Raw genomic sequence first — 11,865 nt, 5'->3', positions numbered from 1 at the left:
GGGGGGGGGGCAAGAAGTGCAGGGGAGCAGTATGAGGCAGGCTCCAGGGTCCCAGGTCGGTGAGGAAGGGGGCACAGGCGGGAGCGGAGACCCGGGCTTACTCTGCAGCTGGTGGTCCTGAGCAAAGCTGGGGTTATCCATGAGGTACTGCTGGGCCTGGGACCACGTAGTTTGGAAGTTGACACTACTCATCCCATCCAGGATGCTCTTCAGGGCCTGGATGTTGCGGCGCCGGAGCTGCTTGGCCTGTTCCTGGGGAGCCACAGCGTCAGGGTCAGGGTGAGGGAGGGCAGGTCGGAGCTACTCAAGTGGGCCTGGGCAGAGGAGCGTCTGGGGAAAGGCAGGCAGCTAGGGAACCCTAGGAGGCCCAGACTCAAGACTTCCACATCCGGGAAGGAGCGCAGATTACAGACCAACCCCTCACAGACGCCCTCCTGACCTCCCACACCCACGTTGTAGACCCCGAGCAGAAGTGGGGGGATGTGCAAGTGCCACACCAGCTTCCAAGTGAGGAGCTGAGACCCTGGGGCAGTGGAGAAATGAATGGCTGGGCTCCGCAAGGACGCAAAGACATGAAAAGCCTCAAGTAAGACAGACTTGACGGATCCAGCCAGTGACTGTTACCTTCTCCTTCTTGGCCAGGAAGAAGAGGACATCATCATAAACCTCTTTTCGATCCCTCTCAGGGACCACAGCCCACACCTCCAGCTCCCCAAAGGTCTGTTCTGCCCGCCTGTGGAGCATATGGGCCGTAGGTAGGCAGGAAGGGGACAGAGACCCTGGGCCCATGTGTTCTCAGGGTTCCCAGACCCCACCCCAGCCTGGCCCCCTGACCGGTAGCGGGTGGTAGAGGTCATGCGTTCGTGCTGCTCCAGGAAATGCTGCAAGGTCTGCTTGGCCTCCTTGGCCCTTAGCCGGGCCTCTTCCTTCTCTTCCTTCTCCCGCTGCGCCTTGTAGGCATTGAATGCCTGCTTTTTCTCACTCAGTTTGGGCAAGGCACTGGGGTGGAAAGGGTGGGAGTGGGGTGGGGATAGAGGAGTCACCCTGAACAGCCCACCAAGCAGGGTCACGGCACACGGAACTGAGTGAGGGGTCCATGCATGGGCACAGCAGGCTGCAGGGAGGCAAGACGGGTCTCTGGGATGAGGGGAGGGGCGAGAGGCAGTGAGGGGGAAGACGGGGCTCCAAGACACTAACACTGAGCCCTTCTGCTCTGGGGTTCTCAAGGTGCATTCAGGCCTCCACCCTATCCAGCCCCCTCACCCCAATTAATTCAATTCGAATCAATTCAATTCAACAAGCATTTATTGAATGTCTCGTGTCAGATACCTTTCCCCTCCTCCTCCTGGAGGCCCTCCAGCTTCTCTTTCCCCTGCACCCTTGCCCTTCTATCACTCTCCTGACTCAGGCCCCTCTGGGGCCTGAGTGTTGAGCTGGGGCTTCTCAGGGAGGCCCTGGCCCAGCCGCTCACAAACACAGTCTGGAGGGCCTGGCTCCCTCTGCCCAGGCCTACCTGTAACGGGGGTCGGTGACCACCATCTTCATGGCCTGTTCCCACGAGGCATTGGAGGGGACAGCCTAGAATGGAGCAGGCAGGGGTCATGGGGCCTGCCCACTTCCAGGCCCCTCCAGGCCTACCCTGGGAGCCCCACCCCCGCACCTTATCCCTCAGCAGCTCCTTGAAGGCCTGCTTTGCCTTCTCCCGGTTGCTCCAACTGAGGCCAGACCTCTCTGGCTCTGGCTTTGATTCCTCTTCCTCCTGCTGTGGTGGCTGATGCTGTCCAGTAGCACTGGGGGGCAAAGGGGACTCAGCCACAGCATCTCCCAGGCCCCACAGCTTTCAGTGCCCTATGTTGTCAGGAGTATGCCACCCTCTCCTGGCTCCCCAAAGCAGCCCTTTTCTGCCCTCCAGAGGCCATGCCCAGATCTTCACACCCTTCCCAAGAGGCCTGGCAGAAATCAAGGGTTGAACTAGGCTGGGAGCTTGAAGCCAGCATCTGGAATGCCTCGGGGGGGGGCAGCCCTCACCTGCTGGGGCCCTCCTCCGGCTGCTGCAGAAAGCCCTGCTCCACAGGCTGGGCAGCCTCTGACATATCGCAATCTTCACTCCCACCTGGCTCAGGCTCTAGAAGGCCCAGGGGCAGAGGGGTGGGGCCGGGCGGCCCAGGTGGGGGCTCAGGCTGGGGCTGAGGCGGCTGCGGCTGCAGTATCTGGGGCTGCTGCTGCTGTTTCCTGAAGGTGGGTCGGAACGGCAGTGTCCAGGAGTGGAGCAGAGAGAGGGACCGTCAGGGGCCAGCTGGTCTCTATCCTGCGAAGCACTGGGGCCGGGGCAGGCCGCTCCACAAGGAGACTGACAGCTGGCTCTTCCACAGAGTAGGGATCACAGAGAATGTCCACCCCCACCCCTCAGGCGGCCCCAAGTACAGGTGGGTAGGTGGGCAAGTCACTCACCCTGCAGCCTCCTGTTTGACTAGAGCTGCAATGGGAGAAGATAACATGGTCACAGGGTGGCAAGGGCCACCCCCCAGAACCGCAGCCCAGGCCCCAGCCCCTCCTCACCCTCCAGGTCATCCAGGTCCTTGGGCCGGGTCCAGCGAGACTCCTTACTCTGGTTGTTATAGTAGTAAGGTTTGCCTGTGTCTGACTTGTACTCTTTCCAGGGACACTGGGACAGCAGCAACTGCAAGAGGATGGGTCAAAGGACATCAGTGGGCTGGGCATGCCCTCTAGCTACAGTCGGGGGAGCTAAGGGGAACCAGTGAATAGGGAGTTTTTAGCTACCACCTGCCCTGGCTCAACATGAGGGAAGACAAACTTCCTGAGATCCTAGGGAGGCTGGGGGAATGGTCAGGGATCTTGGGATCAGAGGAACCATGTGTATGGTTACAGACTCAGGGGAGGCCAAGGACTCGGAAGGGTCAGGGCAGCTGAAAGGAAGGACCAGAAAGCCCCGCTCAGGACCTCTGCCTTGGACTTGAGCACGCTGGGCTTCTCCCACACGGACTGCTTGTCGTCGGCATTGTAGTAGTAGATGCGCCCGTCAGGGGCCACATGCTCACTCCACAGGGCCCTCTGGGGGGAGCACAGAATGGTGGTCAAGGCCCCATCCCCAAAGCTTCTCCTCCTTACCCCAAAGATTTAACCATCAGCCCCCCAATGTTCAGCTTTTCTACCCAAAGACCCCTGAGTTGGAAGAACTCACCGGAGGGCCTGTCCCAGCCACAGCAGCTAGAAAAGAAGCCAAGGGAAATATTAAGTCCTTGCCCCGACCCTCATCTTATCCCACCTATTCCTCCCCTACTCCATCCCCAATAAATATCCCCTGGTCCCATCAACATCCCAAGGCTCCCTGGCATCCCAACAGGCATGATCCAGGGTGGGCTCTAGTCCACGGTCCCCTCTCCCCTGTACCCCCCCAACCTCCGAGCCTGGGGGGAGCAGACCCCCAGAAGACTCACAGCTGGCTGTGTCCGCACCCGGAGCCGTCTGCCGAAGAAAGAGGAGGGGGAAGGGTTGGGGCCAAGCCCAGTGGCCCCCAGGACCCAGGCCATGGGGGATGAAGAAGCAGGCCAGGCCAGGATCCATGTGTCCTGCTCCCAGGGACCTCTGCTCCCTAACAAGCATCCCCCACCCTCTGGGGCCGTGCCTGTAGGATCCTATGGGGAACCGCAGAGCAGCTCTGTTCTTTGTTTTCCTCAAGTGAGAGTATTTTGTTGAGTCAACCTCCGAGGCCCCTCTTCCATAGTGGATGCCAACTGCTACATCCTACCCAGACTCTACTACACTGAGCAATGGCACAGGAAGGTACGGTGAGATCCCCAGGTGCTGTTGCTTCCGCTAGAGACAAAGATGTGAGGAGGGACTCTGTCCAAGTGTCCACAGTGCCAGCTCTATGAGGGTAAGCAGTGTCAGCCACGACTGTGTTCCGTAAGGGAGCTGGGCACAGCGAGGAGTAACAAGAGAGTAACATGCCTTTGGGGAGGAGTGAGAAACTAAAAGAGCAGAGTATGTGGCTGGAGAAGAGGACTTGAGTGTGGGGAGTGCTGCCTGGACCAGGATGGATCCGATGAGAAGAGGGAAAGAATGGAGGCCATTCCCTGTACTCCGAGTCAGACCCACAGGGCTGCAGGGCAAGGCCTGCTTCCTGCTGGCCCCCAGTGCTTACCGCTGCGGTGACAGGCACCGCTGGCATCAGCATTCCTGGCATCATGGGAGGTACCATTCCTGGTATCTAGGGATACAAAGAAGACAAAAAACAACTACCGAGGTGAGGGCAGGCACAAGCAAGGCAGGCTCCTGAGAGATCCCGTTCGGGGCCATGACCTTCACATGGCCCCCCTCTAGACAATCCCCAAGTTTTGGGCTCTCAGCCCAGCCAGAGAGTTTTCTCCCATCATTCAGCAGACAAATCCACATGGGCCTAGCCAAAGCTCCCTCCCTTCTCTCCCTACTTCCTAAAGTCCAGAAGCCCATTCTCACCTCCACCCCCAGCTGGACTCACGGGGTTTTCTGAGGCACTGGTGCAGGAGAGAGGATTACCTGCGTGAGTGGTGGTGGTGCCCCCATTGGTGGAAGCATTGGGGGCATGATGCCAGGTGGCATCGGGGGGATGGCTGGTGGTCTCTGACTCATGGGGGGTAGTCCCATCGGAGGAAAGGGTGGGGGGATTCCTGGAGGGGGCATCTGGAAGTGAGGAAAGGAAGGGACACTGAGCAGAAAAGACACCTCCTTGGACCTGTCAGGGAATATCCACTTGTCTCCCACCCTTCTCAACCCTCCACCCCAGGTCTGAGGCAATTCCAAGGCTTTGGTTCGAGAAGCATAAAGCATGAAACTGCCTGCTCCTCACCACTGAGAAAGATGGAAAACTGGGGGTTGGGGGGCTCTTCTGGGTCTAACAGGCAAGCACACGGTTTCTTCAGAAGTAGGGAAGGGAGAGGGAAAAGTCTAACTGCCACCAGACTGTGGCTGGAAGGCTCCATCTCTTCAGCAACTCTCCCCAAAGAGGCCTCTCAGAAGCAGGGCCAGAAGGCAGGATTCCAGGTACCCACATCCCCCAGTCCCCTGCCTCCCATCCCTTTTTCTCCAGCTTGATGACCACCAGCTGCTACTTCAGCCTGACTTCTGTGGCACATTGAAAGAACAGAGGAGTAGTGAAACAGAAAGGCAGCCCCACCGTGCCCTCACACTAACAGGGTCTTTTCCCTTCCACTTCTCCTACCCCAGCCCCAGTGTGTCCCAAGGACAAAAAGACAAAAGGGGAGCTGTCAGCTTTATGGACTGGGAGCTTAACAGCAGCTCCCCCCACCCCGATGCCCAAGCAACACCACCCCTTTCCAAGGGCAGCAGAGGATGCAGGACACAAAACCGTGCTGGCGACGCAGCGGTGCTAGGGACCGGGGAGATGGGGGTGCAGGCTGGAAAAGCCAAGCCCAGGGAAAGACATAAAACTTACGAAGGGTGGTGGCATCATGGGGGGCCCCGGTGGGAAGGGGGCAGGCGCTGCTGGGGGCCGGGGACCAGAATCGGGAACCGACTGTTGAGGGAGAGAAAAGTCATAGGACCCAGGATGGGCAAAGAGATGGGCTTTTGCAGAAGGGAAGCAGAGCGGTGAGGATGAAAAAGGAGCACAAAGTTCAGAGGAAGGGTCTCCTGGCCCGGTTTCCTGCCCACGCCCAGCTCCGAGCCCTGGCTAGGTCTGCTCTCTTCCACCAGCCAAGAGCCAGCCGGCCGGGCCCATTCCAGGTCGTCTTTATCGCGCCAGAACCACAGAAGAGATGGAGGCGGCTGTACCACAGGCCCAGTCTGGCTCTTCCCGATGCTTTTCATCCATTCTCCCAACTATGGGCAAGGCTGTGCCTTCTCAAGCCTTAAACACAGGTCTCTCATTCCCAAAGCAGCCAGGGAGGAAGTGACCTCTTTTCCCGTCCCCCTACCTGAATTCACCCCAAAGCCCTCTAAACCCCAAACAGTCACCACGTCTTCTTAAGAGCTAGCCTCCCTCTCTCTTCACTGCGGGGGGGGGGGGGGCACAACTGGCCTCATCGTTACTTCCTCGCTCACTCTTTGACACCTCCCACTCCCAATCACCCTCTCCTCTACGGCTCTACTCCCCCTCCCCTACGGGTCCCAAACTCCTCTCCCTGTGGCTGAGACTTGGAACAGCCCACATCTCCCTGTCCTATGCTTACTAGCTGCCACATCCCATTCCGCAGTCGTTGGCTTAAATACCACTTGCTCCCAGGAGCCTTCCTGACTGTTGAATTTATTCTCTATCTGATGCCCTTCTTAGTTTCCTGTTGTATACAGTTTCGTAATTATTACGTTTCCCCTTACTAATGTGTGATAACATTCCATGAGGACAGGGATGTGTCGAACTTATTGAAAACTGGACTCCTGGTACCTGCCACAGTGTCTGGCACATAATGGGTACTCAATAAATATTGAATGAATGCAAGAAGGAACAAATGAAGGAACAAACACTCCCAATTCTAAAAATTCATCCTATTGATATAGCCAAATTCATCCTATAATGGCCAAAATGATATGTGTATGTTTCCATTCCAGCATTATTCGTATCTTCTATAAACAGAAGATTGGAATCAGCCTAAATACCCGTTACATATGAAATTATAAACAAACATAAAATGGAATATTATGCAGTCGTAAAAAATGAAGAAGTTCACTGTCTTGATAGGAGCAATCTCTAAGATACATTAAAAAGTGGAAAAAATGCAAATGGCAGCAAGTGGGATCATTTGAATGAAAGCTGGAGAGAAAAGATGACATAAAGAAATCAGCAGAAGGGGGACTGAGGTGGGAAGGGAAACTTCTCACTGTATATATGTCCTTTTGTAACTTTTGAATATGGATCCATGTGACTATAGTACCCATTCCAAAAAAAAAATCTTTTCAAGTGAACTGAGGCTTGGAGATAGAGCTAAAAGGCTGTGCCCTTCCTCCTTTTGCTTGAGGGTTAGAGAGTTTCAGGGAGGAGTTCTAGGGAAAGCTGGTAGCTGGCTGAAGAGGAGCCATCCCACTGCTGCCCAACTTCCCTATTTCCCCAGTGACCCCTATGTTGAGAAGGCTCGGCATTTAAAGATGCTTCCTAATCTCTACCTCTCATAATATCTGTCCTTCCTCTTTACCCACCCATCTCGTCCTAAGGAGAGAAGGGGATAAGCCACACTATTCCACCTTAAATCACCTTTCTCAGTGTTCAACTACTCTGGCCCCGTATTCAGACCTGCTCCTGACAGAGACTGTCCTTAGCATGGGAAGTCAGAAATTAATCAACGTAGGAGGAACTCCAATTCTCTGTGCTACACTTGCCCATCTCCAGCTGCCTTAGGACCCTCTCTGCCCTCCCAGATGCTACGTAACCACGTCTGGGTCCTACCAGGCTCCAGAGTTGCCCATCTGAGATTGGCACCACCATCCATACAGTTGTCTAAGATGGAAACTGGTGAGTCGTTCTCCACACCTCCCTCTTGTCAATACGTCATTGAGTCCTGCTAACTGTACCTCATGCACATTTCTTGAATTCGTCCACTTCTCTCCATTTCCTCCTCCGCCCCACCACCCCTCTTGTTTTCATCTGATCTTCTGTAGTAGTCTCCCCACATCCACAACAAGCTCATCAAAACGCACCTCAAATCATGTTACTCCCTGCTTAAAATTCTTCAGTGGCTCCCATTGTTCTTAGGGTAGACACCAAAACTCCTCCCCAAGGCCTGGGAGGCTGTGGGAGGTTTGCTTCCCAACTGCCTCGCCAGCCTCATCCACGCTGAGCTCCTGGGTCTTCACTCACCTGCTCTCAGTTCTCCCACATCAGACCTGCAGCTTGCCTGGCACGACTTCCTGCCGACCCCACACACCTAGCCTACAGGTCTCACATGACCAGTCGTCGCTTCCTCAGGAAAGGCTTCCTCCCAGGCCAGTGGCCTAGGCTTAGTCAGAGCCCTCTTTCACGTGCTCGTGTACCACCCACCCTCCCCTTTAGCGACTACCCACTGGAAGTTTAGTCACTTCCATAATGCTGATTGTCCCATTATTTTATGTGGCCACTAATAAAAAAACAAATGCCACCACTTAAATGATACTCTGTCGATTTTAAGATGTCTTGCCAAGAAATTTTAAAATGTGAGTCTTAGGAAATATCTGTTGCCTCCACCAGATCTTAGACTTGAAGGGCCAGGGACTTTGCCTGTTTGGGCTTACCCTGATCTGCTATCCCCACTGCATTTTCCTCACTGCCCCCCACCGGAACACAGAAGGTGTTAGTAAGTATTTGTTGACTTAGTATTTGTTGACAAAATACAACCACTGATAAGGCCTTGTAGTTATTCAGGGAACACAGAATTGTCAGAGCTGGAGGGGACTCTGGCAACCATCCAAGGTAGTCTCCTTGAGACTGATGAGAAAAAGAAGGGGAATTATCAGTCCCAGGCTCCACCATGGTCAGGGACAGAGCCAGGACTGGATCCAACCTGCCCTCCAGTCCTACCCCCTCAGTTCTTGCCACAGGAAGCAGGTCTGTTTTTTCACTCCAGCATCTTCCTAGCTACCCATGTGGTTAACTCAGCAAGGATCCAACCCTTCCTTGAGAACTAGTGGTGGCTCCCTACTGCTCACCTTACAGAATCTGACCTAACATTCAGTCTTTCAGCAAGACCCATCTACTCTTCTTGGCTCCGCCCGACTCAATGGCTTCCCTCCTCCTCTCTGCACAGCAATTGTTAGGTTACACCATGTGTTCCTTTTATCCTACTTTCTCAAGTGTCTCTCACTTTCTCAAGATGATCCAACATTCACCTCCTTCAGATTACCTTTACGATTATCCTCCACACATACACATACTCCTCCCTCCCTGTGTCCCCTCAGGATAAATGCTGCACTACTTGGCACTGATGACACGCTACTCTGTGGATGTTTGCTGGGTGTTCCCCACAGGAAAGCCTGTCTCCCTACTTGGGAGGAGATTTCTCCATATTGGGGGATTATGTTTTCTCCTTTTAAGCCTCCCCTTGAGTGTCTAGTCAGGGCCCTGCATACAAAGTGCTGTGACAGAATGCAGACTCATCCTTAACCTTATTTGATTTTTGCATGCTGGAATAGCCTAAAACAGGCAAATACGTGCGTGCGCGCCCATGTGTCCAGGTACATTTGTATAAATTCTCTGGGTAAAGGCGGCCTATAATGAGATGGACGTCTTGGCAGAGGCTATCTGTATGGCTGGGGAAAGGGAACTGGAATCAAATACTGGCATGGGAAAAACCTACATAATAAAAAACTCACTGTATGTGAGCATCTTTAACTTGGCATATGTGCCGCTGAAGCGAGCACTGACCGTCTTTAACTTGGAACGGAGACCCCTGGCCAGGATCCAGATGCTGGACTGTTTTGGACAGTTCCCGCAGAGGACAGAGCGACGGAATGAACATATATTACCATGGAACTTCCACAGCCCTCCCTTCCCTGGGCTTCCCGTGCAGTGTGTATACTTTTCTTCCTGAAACACCCCTGCCCCTATCTCACTTGCTGCAGTGCCTGGACAACTGTAGGTCTCATTACACCTTGGGGCAAGACTGAAGTAACTCGTGTGACAGAGGGATACAGGAAAGGGGCTGAAAGAGCAGATCCTGTGTCTTTCCTGGAACAAAAACACATATGTGGGCTGGAGAGAGACGAAGAGACAATTGATCATCTGGTCATCATGTGTTCACCTGGGCCACTGGAAGGACCACTCCCCCCAAAGGTGCAATCAATTCTTCCACATCTAAGCGGCATCTCAGAACTAAAGATTCAGAAGAAAGAATAAAAGGGGAAAAGAACAAGAATGGAGAGATGGAAGGAAGAGTGTGGAAAGAGGGAATAGCTAATTAATATTTATTGAGTGCTTATTACGGGCCAGATATCATGTCAAACAATCATTTAATCCTTGCAACCTAATAGGTTATTATTGTCCCCATTTTATAAATAAAGAAACTGAGGTTCGGAGAGATTAAATAACTTGACCAAGGTTCCAAAGGATTAAACAGCAGAGGCAGGTTTGGAATCCATGCAGCCTGACCCCAAGCCTGTGCTTTCAACCACTCCACAAAGCTGTCTCCCAGCAAGGATGATGGTGCCACAGCTATCTCTTACAAACTGATTCTCCTGTTTTCTTTTCACCCCAACCCACAACACACAATCCTGAAATCCTCCAGGTGATCCCAAGGATGGTCTGGTCTGACTTACTCCCTAAAGGGATTTGTGTTGGAAAATGAAAGCTGGAAGGCACACCTCTCAGAAAGAGTACCTCTCATCAAAAAGAAAAATACCACAGAGGCCGAGAGACCAGCCAATTACCCTGAAGTCAACCTTTACCTGCTGCCCTGCTTCAGCTGCCCCAACAGTGCCAGCCCCCTCCGTGTTCAAGACCATCCTAGTCCCCACTCTTCTATACCAGCCTTAGTATATTCCTCCTTCTCCCCACAGATATTGGCTGTCTACTAGAAAATAGCTTCCATTGCTTCTCTCTGTCCTGCCTTCTCCTCAGAATGAAGACCTCACTCTGGTCTTCATTTTCTTGGGTTAGGTCTCTCTCCTCTGCCACTTTCAGAGTTCCTCCGTCCCTCCAATAGGATGCCAGAGGCGCTGGCTAGCCTGCTCCAGCCCTGCAGGCTTTGTGCCGACCATCCCCCACATCCCTGGGGATTTTCTGCAGCCCCAGCTAAAGGCCTCGCCTCCATCTTCAGCCTGTTTTCCCTTGCTTCCCCACATCCTAGAACCCATTCTCCTGAACTCTTTCCTCAAGAACCACTCCATTTTGAAGCTGGAAAAGATCTGGGGTATCATTCTCATGCATTTTCCTTGGTTGTTTTTTTTTTTTTTTTTTCTCAAACCGATGGGAAATGTGAGGCCCAAAGAAAGGTAGTGACTTGCCCAAGGTCACACAGAGTTGTCAACACAGTTTGTTGATGGCAGAGCCAGGGTTGGGACCAAGGGTCCTCTGCTTTCTCATTTCTTGGACTATCCAGCACTAGATGGGGGCCGCCGCCTTTCTTTCCTCAGGAGACAATGCCCCCTCACCTCAGGAGACAATGCGGGAAACGAAGGAGGGGGTCTCCAAGCGATCTTACCGGGCATCCAGGGCTTCCAAAGGAAACAAACACTGGGCCTGACGAGGGCGTGTGGCACGCCAAATACCCCGCAAGGGGAAACTGTGGCCCCCAGCTCTCCCCTTGTCCCCCGGTTCCCACATTCCCGCCCCCTCTCCTTTCCTGACCTTTCTCCACAAACCCACCCTTCTCTCCTTCCCTTCCTCCTCCTCACCCAGTCCCGCAACTCTCGCTTCCCTCAACCCCCCTCTCCCCCACCCCCGCCATCCTCCATCATGGCCTCCCCGCCCCTTCTCCCCCAAATCCCCGCTCCCCTCCCCCTCCCGGGCTCCTTTCCCTAACCCCTCATGCCCCTCGCCCTCCCCCGGGGTCCCGGGTACCCCCGGCGGCCTCCCCGCTCCCCCCCCGGCCCCGGCCCGGGCCGCCGGGGGCGCTGTGGGACCGCCCCGGGCCCCTCCACCCCCGCGCGGGGACGTTACCATGCCAGAGCCTCCGAGCAGCTGGGCCGGCTCGGCCCACCCGCCAGTAAAAGCCGCTCTGATTGGCCGGGCCGCAGCCGGGAAGGCGGGGCCAGTGGGGGGTCGCACCCCTTGGTGGCCGGGGCTCCGGTCGCGCCCGCGGACCAGCCGGGCCCTGCACCGGCCCGGAGCGCCCGGGCCCGGCCCCGCCCCCGGCGCGGACAGCCAGACCCCGCCTCCGAGCCGCCAGGTCCCGGGCCCGCCCACGGGGGGCGGGGCGCGCCTCCGGGCTCCTGACGCGCGGC

The 11,865-nt window shown here is 55.0% G+C and overlaps 1 protein-coding gene across 3 annotated transcripts in view; it reads right to left on the bottom strand.

Annotated features, from left to right (window-relative positions):
* The window catches only part of PRPF40B (pre-mRNA processing factor 40 homolog B), a 20,245-nt gene extending 8,518 nt beyond the window's left edge, over positions 1-11,727 (bottom strand). The window contains exons 1-14 of one of the 3 annotated variants that reach the window (XM_040642417.1): positions 11,582-11,727; positions 4,540-4,683; positions 4,166-4,231; positions 3,459-3,486; positions 3,203-3,228; positions 2,962-3,072; positions 2,560-2,680; positions 2,452-2,476; positions 2,029-2,232; positions 1,661-1,790; positions 1,514-1,578; positions 835-999; positions 625-733; positions 102-252 (exon numbers count right to left, since the gene is read on the bottom strand). In XM_040642417.1, coding sequence (XP_040498351.1) covers positions 102-252; positions 625-733; positions 835-999; positions 1,514-1,578; positions 1,661-1,790; positions 2,029-2,232; positions 2,452-2,476; positions 2,560-2,680; positions 2,962-3,072; positions 3,203-3,228; positions 3,459-3,486; positions 4,166-4,231; positions 4,540-4,683; positions 11,582-11,584 — 1,348 coding nt within the window. In that variant the 5' untranslated portion in view covers positions 11,585-11,727. Of the gene's footprint in view, positions 1-101; positions 253-624; positions 734-834; positions 1,000-1,513; positions 1,579-1,660; positions 1,791-2,028; positions 2,233-2,451; positions 2,477-2,559; positions 2,681-2,961; positions 3,073-3,202; positions 3,229-3,458; positions 3,487-4,165; positions 4,232-4,539; positions 4,684-5,455; positions 5,549-11,581 lie in introns of those variants that run through there. The other 2 variants (XM_040642418.1, XM_008704745.2) reach the window with 2 other exon arrangements.
* Between the last annotated feature and the right edge of the window lie 138 nt (positions 11,728-11,865).

The sequence above is a fragment of the Ursus maritimus genome, unplaced genomic scaffold, assembly GCF_017311325.1.
Source record: "Ursus maritimus isolate PB19 unplaced genomic scaffold, ASM1731132v1 scaffold_26, whole genome shotgun sequence".
Lineage (NCBI taxonomy): Eukaryota > Metazoa > Chordata > Mammalia > Carnivora > Ursidae > Ursus > Ursus maritimus.
Note: the sequence above shows the minus strand (reverse complement) of the source record. Positions and strands in the feature narration are given on the sequence as shown.